Source organism: Aphelocoma coerulescens, chromosome 4 (assembly GCF_041296385.1).
Source record: "Aphelocoma coerulescens isolate FSJ_1873_10779 chromosome 4, UR_Acoe_1.0, whole genome shotgun sequence".
Taxonomy (NCBI): Eukaryota; Metazoa; Chordata; class Aves; order Passeriformes; family Corvidae; genus Aphelocoma; species Aphelocoma coerulescens.
This window is the reverse complement of record NC_091017.1, coordinates 63754640-63767765: the sequence shown is the minus strand read 5'-3', so window position 1 is coordinate 63767765 and position 13126 is coordinate 63754640. Positions and strand designations below refer to the sequence as shown.

Genomic DNA, 13126 nt, shown 5'->3' with positions numbered 1-13126 from the left:
ATCACAGAATTACCCCTTGCCAAACTGTCCCAGTTACAGACAACACAACCATTATCAAGCATTTGTGGCACCAGGGGTATTTTACACTTTGACAAATACTTTCATATGCAGTACTGTTTTCCAGAATCACAACTCCCTCTGATCTAACTGGACATTAATTGCTTTTTTGCTGATGTATCTGTGCCTTCTGGACTGATAACACAACTAGCAAATCTGATATCTGACAAGTTGACTCAACCTAATCAGGACAGATCAGCTGTTACCAATGTTGCTATAGGCTGTAATTTGAGGACCTTTACAGAGTTATTACTTGCTTTGAAAGGCAAGAAACTGTAATTCTGTTAACACTAATCCCAGAATGTACATCCAAAGTGGTTATTTTTTCTCCAGAAGAAGGTAACACTTGTCAAATAAATACCTGAGATAATTGATAATAGGAATTAGAAGTGATAATTCTGACAATCAGTCACTCTCATGAAAGAGAAGAACCTCACAAGATTCAGAACATTAAGTAGAGAGCACAGTCTGTCACCATGAAGCAGGGGTCACTCTGAATGGAGTCAAACAATTGGCAATGCATTTTTTCAATGTTTACTTCTCTCTCTGTTGCTTGATGCTAAAGCTTAGAGAATGATTCACTTCAAACAATTTGTTCGATGAATTTTATCCCTTTTTGCTGCTCAGCATATGCAGGCAAAGGATACCAATGCCATCAGTTTTATTCACTGCTTCACTTTTATTCAAGCTTTCACTTAGTGCTTGATTGAGAGTATTCTAGACTTCCACTGCTGCTCAGACAGCATCCAAGGCTGGTACTTAATGTGTGCAAGCAGCATAGATCCACACAGTTGATGGAATAATACTTATCTACATCAGCAAGGATATAGCTTTTAATTTGTTGTTTTTCTGATCCCTCTTTAAATTTGGAAGCCCTTCCAGTAAAAATCCTGGTATTTGCTGCAAAGTTCCCATTCTGTGAACAAGTTTGCCCACAAGACTCAACACTTGAATTTTTGCAGAAAACAAATTAACAAAGAGTGCAAGAACAGCCATGAAGCACATTAATTTAAAAAAAATCCAAGGATTGTATTATTTGCTTAATTCCACTAGGAAATTATTTATTTTCATGTAATAAAATTCAGAGGAATTACATAAAAAAATGGATTCCCAATTCATGGAATTCTTTAATGTAACTTAACAGTCACTGAATATACACAAGTGACTTCGTCATTGCCAGGGTTGCATCTGTCTTGTACAGATAAACTGCTTTTAGAAACTCAGACTTAACATTAGAACAAAAAATATACATTTCTTACTGTATCGCTTTGGTCCATCTTCCAAACAAAATGAAAGTGTTAAGGTTGCATCATCTTCAAAAAATTCAGTTGCAAAGGCATCCCACCAGAGGTTGTCACTATCCTAGGAAGCAACAGATCATTCACTTAACAGGAGGCAAAATGAAAATATGTTCATCTGTTGTAAAAGAAATTCAACAGGATCACACCTAGTTTGGCTTCTTCACCTATGGTTTTGGGTTGCAGATGTCTATATGATATTTCAAACTAATTTTCCTAGATAAAGTTCTAGTTCTAATTCAGAAAAAATCTGAAGTGTTTAATTTACTGTATAATAAACTGTCTTTCATTTTATCAAGCATACCAAATATGTAAAAACTTTCTTTTCCATAAAGGGTTTTTTTTTCAAAATGTTAGATGTGGTTTTATAAATCATTTGCAAATAAAGCAATTATGACTTTCCTTCCTTTTCTGGGCTGTGTGTCTCAAATGCTTGGTCCTAATAATGAAAATTTCCTCAGTACTTAATTCTATAATGCTACATAAGCTCATCATCAGCATGAGATGACAAGAAAGTTATTTAGAAACTAAATATAATGGCCATTCCACTCCAATGCATTTAATATAAATACAATGCTACTGCAAATTGATTAAATACCAGCAAGTTACTTAAATGTAATTGTTGTGAGAAATCTTTACTTTCAAGTGTGATACAAGAAGTGAAAAAAATATGTTAAGATGACTTGTGTATACTTAGACTTACAGTAAGGCACATATCTGGAAAATGGCAATAATTAAAATAGTGAACAATGTTAAACACATACCAACACAGCACTACAGGTAGTTTCTTGACTTTAACAATTGAACCAGGCCTTTTCCTACCTGGATGATCAACAACAGGCACCCAAACCTCAATGTCTAGCACCTGAGCAAATGGTTCACCTTGCAAGGGTTTTCACAGAAACTGGGCAACACAAAACCCACTAAGTGTTTCATTCAAAAGCTATGGATATATTTAATAGCTGTATTAGAAATTTTTGGTACGGTCTCTTCTGCTCTTTTGAGGCCCCGAGACTTAAATCACTTGTAGCACACAGGGTCAGCAATGAAGCTGGAAATACCCTTCTGAAGATGCCCCAGCTGCACTCGGCAGAGCCATTCTGTCCCACTCACAGCACCCTCCTTACAGTGTGCAAGGCCAGGTTCGCTCAGCACAGTGAGGCCTGAGCACCTCTTAATGCCTGAGCAATACAGATCTAAGCCAGAAAACATTTGTTCGCTTCACAGGAAAAAACATCCTGAAATAAAGTGCCAACTTAAAAGAAAATATGCATCTATCATAGTCATTATGGACACATGCAGAGCATACTGGGGATTTTAGTTCTGCTGCTGTGATGATGTTACTTTTGGATTTCACTCCAAAATGTTGAGCAAGGTATACTTTCTGCCTCTCAATTTCACTTTGATTTTCGTCAAGCATCCAATGGAGAAATGGTAAGGACAGGTTTGAACAATCTGGTTCCTACCAGAGACCCTAGAGAGACTTCTTGTCTGAGTCAGAGCCTGTAATACACTTTCCCTGCCAAGGCTCATCCCACCTGGCAGCGACAGGACCATACAGCCCTGCCATTCAGTCACACAAAGAGGTATCAAACCTGTCTCCACATCTCAGAAGTCTGCTGTCACAGAGTTGTGCTTTCCTGGTGTAAACCTGATGAGTGTTCCCATGTGCAAACGCTGCTGTGTTGAGTAGCCAAGCAGCCACAACAGTAAGCATGAAATACACAGTGGAAAGAATGAAACATATGCACAGGTATTCAGCACACCTCTGCATGGGACCCTGCAGTCAGCACAGCCTGGGGGTTGCATTACAAGCCCATACAAGAGTCTATTGTCCAACAAGTACCTCTGAGCTACCACTCTATCATTTGGCAAAAGAGAGGCTGCAGTACCATTTAACCTTTTGGACATACTTTTCATAGGGAAGGAAGAGCGGAGGGAAAGATTTCAGCAATGCCACAGATCACATTTGCAGCTCTTGTTAATGCAGTAGTTGAGTATCACTGGAGCTACTCATGCAGCATCCAATGATGTGGGAGCAAAAAGGAGAGCATCGCAGAGCCAGGATGCAACTGCACACAGGAAAGATGGAGAAGAGCAGGGAAAGTGCAGGGCCTCACCTCAAAACCACACATATTTGCACTCACGCCGGCTTCCAAGAAGTGTTGAAAGCAAGGAAAATGTGGAAATGGAATTACTGTGGATTCTCTCCCTGGTTAGATGAAATATCCAGACTCTTTCACAGTTTGAACACCATCCAACATCTTTATCGTAAGCTTTTGCATATTTTAGGTGAGGAAGAAGGGAAAACATAAAATCCCCAGAAAGAAAACCTGACCTTAAAAAAGAGTATATAAATCCTGACAAGCTTGGATATGCTCTGCTGTTTAATTTTCTGTCCCACCCTTGTCACAGGTGGGCCCACCTACTCTCAAAGCCAAATATGAACAAAACCAAATGAGGTGTCCCCAGACAAACTGAAATAGGAACCAGTTATTAAAAAAAAAGAAATCCTTTTTTTTTTTTTTTTTTTTTTTTTTTTTGCAAAAAGGGGATGGTGAAAGCAAGGCTGCCCTCAGGCATCTTTAACTTATGCTTTGACAGGTTACGGGGGATTTTGCCAGAGTAATTATTTTTCTATTCAACAATAATGAGAAATTACCATGGCAACCTCCTTTTCACATAGTGCACTCACATGTTCAAACATTGAAATAATGGTCTAAACATAACAAAAAAATATTAATTCTTTAAAAATATTTTTTATTAAAATAAGCTTAAGGATTAGGTCACAGGAGAGAAGAGGGCAGAGACAGCCAGCAAGTTGGGTCAGAAGTGAAGATGCCATGGTGCTGTGGCCAGGTACCCAAGCAGCAAAATGTCTTCTTCCACAACTGTCATTGTTCCCTCTGATCCCCTCCACCCCTGGTATTAATTGTAATTTGAAGCATGGCTCAACTCTGAATAGAGTCTCCAAGTAAATGGAATCCTACGGTTTCAATATTTTTTCCTAGACTCTGATTTCTTTGGCAAAGGTAATCAGATTTTAAGTACAATGATGTTCTTTTTCCCCCTCCATCTAACAGTCCTGTATGTTCACTGTATGATCTGAGAGTCAAGCTGGGTTCTTCGTTACCCCTTACACACTTACATGATTAAGAGTCTGCAAGCTAAATGAGGCTCTTCCACTTTTCTGTGATAGATCTTGCAATTGGAATATGAGGCCAACTGAGACTATGGCATTTTCTTCAAATTCCTTTATTTTTGTTCAATGACTTGGAAGGCAGAGTGGACTGACATAAAAAGTCAGTACATGAAATCATACTTGAAAGGATGCAGATGAAATCATACTTGAAAGGATGCAGATACCTTGTAGGACAGAACTGGAATTCAAAATGATTTTGATAGATTGGAGAAATTATCTGAAATGAAGATGAAATTCAATAAAGTGAAGTAACAAAAACACAAAAACAAAATAGGGCATAACTGGCTAAACAGTACTGTAGAAAATGATCCAGATCATAAAGCAAATATGTCAGCAATCAGTTGCTCTTGGAAAGAAGGGAAATGTCTTAGATACAATACCCTTCCACTCCAGCAAACACATCTCTGGAAAGACTTCAACTGCAATAGTCTGTCCACTTCTGGAGTACTGTGGCAAAGTCTGGGCCACACACTCTTAAAGGATTTAGCTGAAAACCACAGGAATTAATAAGTTTAAAGACACATACAAACCAACCAACCCTAAAAGACTCAAAAGAAGAAAGGCAGAAGGATCTAACTGTGTTTTGTATAAGACAGAAGAAGCTCACAGGGAACATGATGACAGACCTCAACTATATGAAAAGTTTGCTATAAAGAAGAGTGAACACTTGTCCTTGGTGGCTAACAAGGAAAGAAGAAGTAATGATTGGTTCAGTTTGCTGCCATTGCAGGTTAAGCAGTTTAATGCCCTGTTACAGATTTTAGGCTAGTGTTTTGCAGAGGGGAAAGAGCTGCAGAGAAGGACTGCTGTGTTCCCAAGAAGAGTGCATATAGAGATCCTGCTGCCTATGGGCCTCTGGCAGAGCTGCCCCTGTACAGCAGCTCCACAGCTCATGCCCAGTGAGAAGCCAGCTTTTGGTTTCTTCCTCACATTGCTTTTGGCTGCATATGTGTAACAGGTGTAAATAGTATATTTAAACAGAGTTATGGAAACAAATAAATACGATTCTGAATGCACACAGGAAACACATCTGTTCTGAAGTCAGACTTTTTTTTTTTTATAATCACTTTTTAGAGAAAAACTGCATTTTAAACATCAATCTTGGCATTGGACAAGGCAAAAATGAAAAGAGAGAGTGCGCTTGGGAGCTACATTTTACTTCTGGCACCTGCAACCCTTCCCTATTGACACTTACTATTTTCAGAACTCTATACATCTACATTCCTGTTGGCAACATATATGTGTCTCATATTCTTTTAAGTTAATGTTGCTGTCTCCCTAAGGAAAGAATGGCATTCCTTCCCGTCTCCTGTTCCCAGGAAATTAAACTACACTTGAGCTTTCAAAATGCAGTTCAAGATAAGATTTTACCATTAAATACACCTGTAAAAACTGCACAGCCATTACAAATTACAAAACTCACAAGTTTCAAAAAAAATCTGACATTAAAGTTTATACTCAAAGCATGCAGGCAGACCATGAAAAATAAGATGTCCAAATACAAGAAACCAATAATTTCCCCCATTAGTTTTAAATTAGACCCATCTTGTCTCTACCTTACATATTTAAGATTCCGATACAAATTTCATGTGAGTAACAAATTAATAGGGATCTATATATCCTAATTTTATACATTTGGAAATTTGAATACTCATCTGTAGATCTGGCCCTGCAAAGCAGTTTTATAATCTGGCATTGGATTTTTTGCTATTTGTATACATTCAGTATGGACTACAGATGCTATGAGTCCTAGATTGGTTTTCCTGGAAACAGTATGAACAGAGTGAAAGAGTGGAAGCTCATATGTATGTAGGTGGGAAACCCATATACTCAAATGGCTGTCTGTTATACAAGAAGATGCACACTTTTCTTACATTCTCAGTATCTTTTCTAGGAATAAGTGGTACCCCACAGCTAGTAAAAGTACCTGAAAAAGAGGACCAATCTGGTTACTCTGGGCTAGTTTTTAAGAACCACTTCCATTGCTTCTCCATTTGTTATTCTATCTCATTTATTTTATTTCAAACACAAAACATATTTTACACAAAATTAAATATACCTTTAATCTTGCACCCAGTGGTATTTTACAGAATCTCTCTTTCCCTGCCAGCAATGACCGACTCTACTCCTTCCATTTGTTATTTCACACATATTCACAGTTTTAATGGTGTTGCTTTCTTCTACTTCACTTACTAGTGTGGCTGGATTCCATCTCTCAAACAATGTGTAGTAAAACTGGCTGAAAGGTTTTAAGACTTGGCTTTGGTCATAAGTAGTTGTCTGTTCCATTATACACTTGCAACTTCTTGCCAAAAATCTGCTCAATGCCCAAAACATATCAGTCTCTTCAGCTCACTTAATAATTAATTAAATTATTGTTTACATTCCACTTAGGAACTTATCTTTAATTGTACAGTAAAGAAACAACAAAAAGTTCTGTTTTATTGAAAAGGCAAGATATAGTCATGCAACAGATCCCCATAGCAATACCTCCTCAGAGAGAATGACTGGGGTGCAAAATGGGGGCAACATCTCTGTTTCTCATGTAAATCTGGAATATGTTTAAAAATGCAATGGAATGTCAGGGAAGAGCTCATAATAGGGAGTTACTCTTACACATTTACTGGACATGCCTAATATATCAAGGATCCTATTTTTATTGCCTATAAATCATTACACTATCAGGCAGCAGAAAATCAAACATTAATTATTTGACTTCAGATACAAATGGGAGAAACAAAAAAAAAAAAGAAGAAAAGGAGAGAGGCTTTGCAAAATACACAAATTGATTTATGCCATTTTCTTGTTGTACTCTGTACCCAGGCATATGAGAATCAGCATCATTACAGCAAAAACACTGTGTTGTAATGACACTGGCCATACAATTCAGCTTTGCAGATATACTGCCTTGAGATAATGTCACTTATATGTCACAAATAGCAAGTCCACACTGGGAAATTTTACCAGGGGTTCAGATTAACTGAAATATGTTGACACTGAAATAAGGACAACAAATATTTTTCTTGTGTTCAGAAGGATGGTTGACCTCTTCCACTAACATATGCCCAAATTAGATACCTTTTGTTAGAATAGTTGTGGGAAACACTCACTAGGCTGGCAAATAGCAAGACCAGTCTACACACAGCTGTAAAAAACCTGTTATTCCACAACATCTAAGCCACCTGATTTTTCCATCTACACAGGTGCTACATGTATAACAATTTGGATATCCTTTTAAAACTGTAGTGCTTAAAATTACAGAGATTTTTAACTTGTCAGGAAAAGGTAAGACAGAGACATACCTGGTTCAGTCTAATAACAGAATCAGAGAAGAATGCCTGGTCTAAAACCTGTTATTTGTCAGTCTTTAAATTTTACTGGAGCTTGTGGACAAAAGAGAAATGAATTCTTAAATATCCACTCTGTGCACGTTTGACTATTCACCTGCAGCAGACAGGAGATTGCAGTTTAATACTCCTCTGTAAGCAGTACAGAGCAGAAGGAGTTAACTTATGAAATGTGTCATTTCACTGACTTCTTTAATTTGAATTCATTATTTCCATTCCTGGAACTTGTGCACAAGAATGGATAAGAGAAAGAAAGGAGAAAAAAGAGCAGTGAAGCTGGGTTCAAGACACACTCCACTGCCAATGCCTTACTGCCAACATAGCATCATCCTTGAGATTTCACACCAGTATCATCATTGACCAGCAGAAGATGCTCTTTTGTCCTTTTTAAATATATGGGATAAGATTGTACTTGGTCTCTAAGGATAAGACCTATATTCTGGCTGTGAGAACAAAAAGATGGGCACTAACAACTAGATTGTGCAGTTTTTAACAGAAATATACACTTCCACCCACAGCAGAGTATCTGTTAGTACTTGCTATATATGCAGTGCATACTAAATCCATATTCAAAATTGTTTTACATTTGAGCCCTTTTTTCAATAGGAATGAAAATGTCTCTAGCTGGCTGGAAAAAGTAATAGATTTTCTTAGTAGTATTCTCAATCTACGATCACCGCAGACAAATCACAGACCTAAGTTTTGTGTTTATCAAAAATGAACCACAGTTACATTTCTCTATTCTGCCACAGAATACCCCACAGCCTCTGCCTTTGAGAATAGTTTATAGAGATGGAATATTAAGTGTGTCTATTATCTACTGTACTACCATCAGCCATACAAATGTTCTTATTTTATTCTGACATTTTGACCTGGTTTCTTTTTTACCTTGTTTACTCCCACCTATGTGAGTAAATGGAAGCTGCTATGCCATCTATCCGAATGAAAAGACAATAACTAGTATTGCCATGAGTGAATATAGAGCATCAAATATTATGTGTCACTAGGGCACAGAAAAAAAGTCATATTCCCAGCAATATTAGTAAATGAGTCTCTCTAGGTCTATCTACCAAATTGTACCAACTCCCAAGGCTCTAAAATTCAGTGAACGCTAATTCCTTTATCATTCATTACAGTGAAAATAAAATTATTACCAACAGCATCTAAATACTACACTGGAACATGATGAAGACAGTCCTTGACACCTCCATTCCACACTGGAATCTCCCCACCTCTTTGATCACGGAAGTCTCACAAAAGCACCATGTGTATCAGAGACAAGTACAAAGCTGGGACGTTCAGAGGTCTCTGATACTGAAAAACTAAAATCTGAACTATGATCTAACAGACTTTACTTTGAGAGGTCATAAATGGCTCTTCAGCTGAGTTTAAAAGCTTATTCTGCTATGTATTGTGCCTTATTCTTGTGCAAATCTAGTGATCCAGGTAGGAAAGGAAAACACAGGTAAGACAAACTATCCTTCCAGTTACATTCCAGATTCTTGCAGAAGTATCAAATAGTGAAAGGGCTAGGTAATGCAGCTACAAAGAGTTGATTTTATCATAAAAGAAGATTATATGGATTGAAAAGACATACAGGTGAGGAGATATATATCTCTATACACACAAAGAAAGCTTGAGAGGGATTATTTACAAGGGCATGTAGTGACAGGACAAGGGGGAATGGCTCTCAATTGAAAGACAGCAGGTTTAGATTAGCTATTAGGAAGAAATTCTTCACTTTGGGGTAATGAGGCACTGGAATAGGTTGCCCAGAGAAACTGTGAATGCCCCATCCCTGGAAGTGTTCAAGGCCAGGTTGGCTGGTGCTCTAACCAGTGTGGTCTAGTGAAAGGTGCCCCTGCCTGTGACAAGGGATTTGGAAGCAGATTATCTTTAAGGTCCCTTCCAACCCAGACCATTATGCACAACTCTAGCACAACTACAGGACTTTGAGAAAACTCTTGCTAAGACTCAGCAAGAGACTTTTGAAATAAGGATATGCTTAAGTGGTTTGCGGAGCTGGGGTCCACCTAAGCTTTTGCTAGTCTGCAAGTCTAATAGGCACAAGATTATGATTTCCTATTAAGCTTTGCAACCAGGTAAGAGCATATAAAAATTATGGGCAGCTCTAAACAAAGAGCTGTTATTTCTTGGGAAGGTACAGGAAGTGGAAAAGATTAAGTATATTGTATGTCCTGTCTCCTAGGGAGGACAGGTAATCTCATGCACAAAAGTTTAATTTAGCAACAACTAGTCAAAAAAAGAGAACACAATTAAGAAAGAAGTGTTGAAGAAACCACCCCCTTTTCTTAAAATTTACAACCATATCTGCACTTTAAATTACATATACTTTAAATTATATATTGCTGCATTTCATTGTTTAATAATATAACTGTGGTTTTGGGTGTCCAGGTATCAACCAAAGAAATTGTAAAAGCAGTATATAATTCCAGACAGTACAGAGAAGTAAACATTATGGCACCTTACAGAAATTTTGGCAAGAAGCAATGGTAAAGCACAGATATAATTCTTTGCTATGTACTGACAATAAAAAAAACCCCTCTATATCTTTGCTACATAAAGTGTGTATTCTTTAAGCAAAAGACCACTGGGATAATTAACAAGTAATTTCAGGAGGGAGATATAGTCACCTGCAAATTATGTCCCTTAAAAGCTCATTCACATTTTTTATTCAACTCATATCAGAAGCTCCACTCTCATGATCATTTTAAAAGATTACTTCTTTAGTATAGCAAAACTACACTCCAAATGAATTCCTGTATGCATTCTGTATTTATTAGAACTAGTAATCACAGTCATTTTTGTCAGCTGGTGATGTCACTCCATCCACAAATATTATCCCTGTTAAATGTGTTTCAGAATCTAAATTCTACTTAAGAGAGAGATAAGAAAAAAGATAGTGCTGAGGTATTAAGTTATTCAGTCTATATTTTAGACTCTACTTACTTGTTCCAGTTTTCAACACTACAGCATAGTATCAACTGCAGTGGCCATTTGAACCACTAATTAGCTGCAGTTGTCAGATGCTCAGGTTTTTGAAAATAATACAGCTATATTTATTGCTTGTAATTTTAAATATGCAAACACATATGCATTCAAACTTAATCAAACATTAAGGCAGAATTTTTCAAAGCTAATTAAAAGACTTACGCATTCATTTTCCATTAAATTAAGTGGAAATCAGATGTTGGAATATTCTATGCAAGGCTCCAAATCCCAGCATGGAAATGGAACTTGTTACATTTGCTGAATCAAAGCTAGAGGGTGACAACAGGGCTGGGATTCATTTCACTCCAAGACAGTTGTCTAAATTCATGTGAGATAAAAAGCCTCCTGGAGGTATCTGTCTCTTCACTGTCTGTAGAGGGAGCCTAGAGAATGGTTCAGTCTAGCCATGTAACTTTTACAGGGATAAAGGTAGGTAAGATAAATCCTATTCTATATATTCTATCTACCAAGAATTTAAAAGTCAGGAAGAAAGCTGGTTGAGGCTTTGAGAGCTTAGTGAAGGACAAAAATACGTGAAAAGCTGGGTGAAACAACTGTATCTACTTTGTCTAGATTTTTACAGTCTTGGCAGGAAAACCTATAAATGATGTTCAAGTTTTTTGCTCGCAACGCTCAAAGATCTCCAGGCTGCCAGGTTCCTGCTGTTTCATATAAAAAGCTCCAAGTGGCAGACAGAAGTTGGAGAACTGGTTAAAGATTTCTGCCAGTATGAAATGCTTTAAATGAAGAAGATGTGATTATTTCCCTGGCTTCCTAACTTTACTCCCCGGCTAGCCACAGTTGCAAATAAAGGCCTTTAAGCCCTGTGTTTTTTCTCATACTGTATTTGGACACAAAATTCCTGTACAAAATTCAATTAAGCTAGAGACAGAATTGCTCATATGTGTCTTCCTACATCCTAGGTATCTGAATTATCTGAAATATAAGGAAATCCTAGGTCAAGACAACACATATCAAATACTGACATTTCTCATGTGTTATCCTGTGACCATCAGCTCACTCAAGGGCTCCGTTTCTGTGGTGTAGCACTCCCCTTCTCAAGCACATAACACTCACCACTGGGCATGTACAGCCAAGACTGATTAATGAAGGAACAGTAATCAGGAGTTCAGGTTGCTTTGATGAAGTGAGGATGGGTTGGGCTCCAGACACTTGCATATTCTCATTATACACAATGGTTTGCAAGTTTTGATGGTGAGAAGCACAGGGTAGTGCACTTTTTAAACTAACATTTGCATTTACAAATTAAAAATCTGATTCAAATGGAGATGTCTGAATCACCAGCTTGTCATGAAAAAAAATTACTTAGAACCCAAACTTTTACTGGTATTGCTGCTATAATATTGTAGAACAGTGTAACAGATCACTGACAAGGCGGTTACAGTTGCTAAATCAAAGGATATACTGTACTGAAAGACACTGAAAGAAATAGAGAGAGAATGAAGCACAGAGGTTGTGATAACAGAGTGGGTTTGTGTGTTTGTTTTAATTATTAACTTTAAATTTTCACTTCAAAAGAAATGGGAGAATTTATGCATGCCAAGAAGTGCTCCCTTTCAAAACTCGGTCTTCACTGAGCAAAGTAAGTAAAGCTTTCTTCTAAATGGCATCTCTTATCTTGTCAACCTCGTTTAAAGTAAAAAGGCATCCACAGTAATAATAAGAATGCAGCTTGGTGAACAATTCCTTTACAGAACTCAGCCATTACATACTGTAACAAATTAAAAACTCCAAAAGTCTATGCAGGTCCCCAGAGAAATGCTATTTAATAAAGCAAACACTGATATTGAATGTGACAGAATTCCATTTGCTTCAGAATCCCATCCAACTGAGTTTGGCTGCAGCTGAAGCAATTAGAGAAAGCTGTGATTTAATGATTATGCTAAAACCCTAGACAAACAAAGCTCTCACCTACCAAGTGGCCACTTAGCTGTATCACTACCACTAGAATGTATAAAAATCCTTGTAGGATTTCATTTGCTGTCAGCCAAGTAGTAAAAACATGAGCAATTATTTACTAAAAATGTCTATTTACTAGCTACCCTAGTGCTTAACATGAAAAATGTATAAATCTAAATTTAAACAAAGTAAGCAAAGCCAAGTGTGAACTACATATGTCAGGGAATCACCCACTAAGGTCATCCTTGTAGCTGAGACCTGGTATGATCCAGTTGAAAGCTCATAACAGG

The 13126-nt window shown here is 37.4% G+C and overlaps 1 protein-coding gene across 10 annotated transcripts in view; it reads right to left on the bottom strand.

Annotated features, from left to right (window-relative positions):
* Positions 1-13126, bottom strand: part of LDB2 (LIM domain binding 2) — a 264065-nt gene that overhangs the window by 139250 nt on the left and 111689 nt on the right. For all 10 annotated transcript variants that reach the window (XM_069014372.1, XM_069014367.1, XM_069014369.1 and 7 more), the window contains one exon: positions 1317-1419. In XM_069014372.1, the coding sequence (XP_068870473.1) occupies positions 1317-1419 (103 nt within the window). The remainder of the gene's footprint in view (positions 1-1316; positions 1420-13126) is intronic.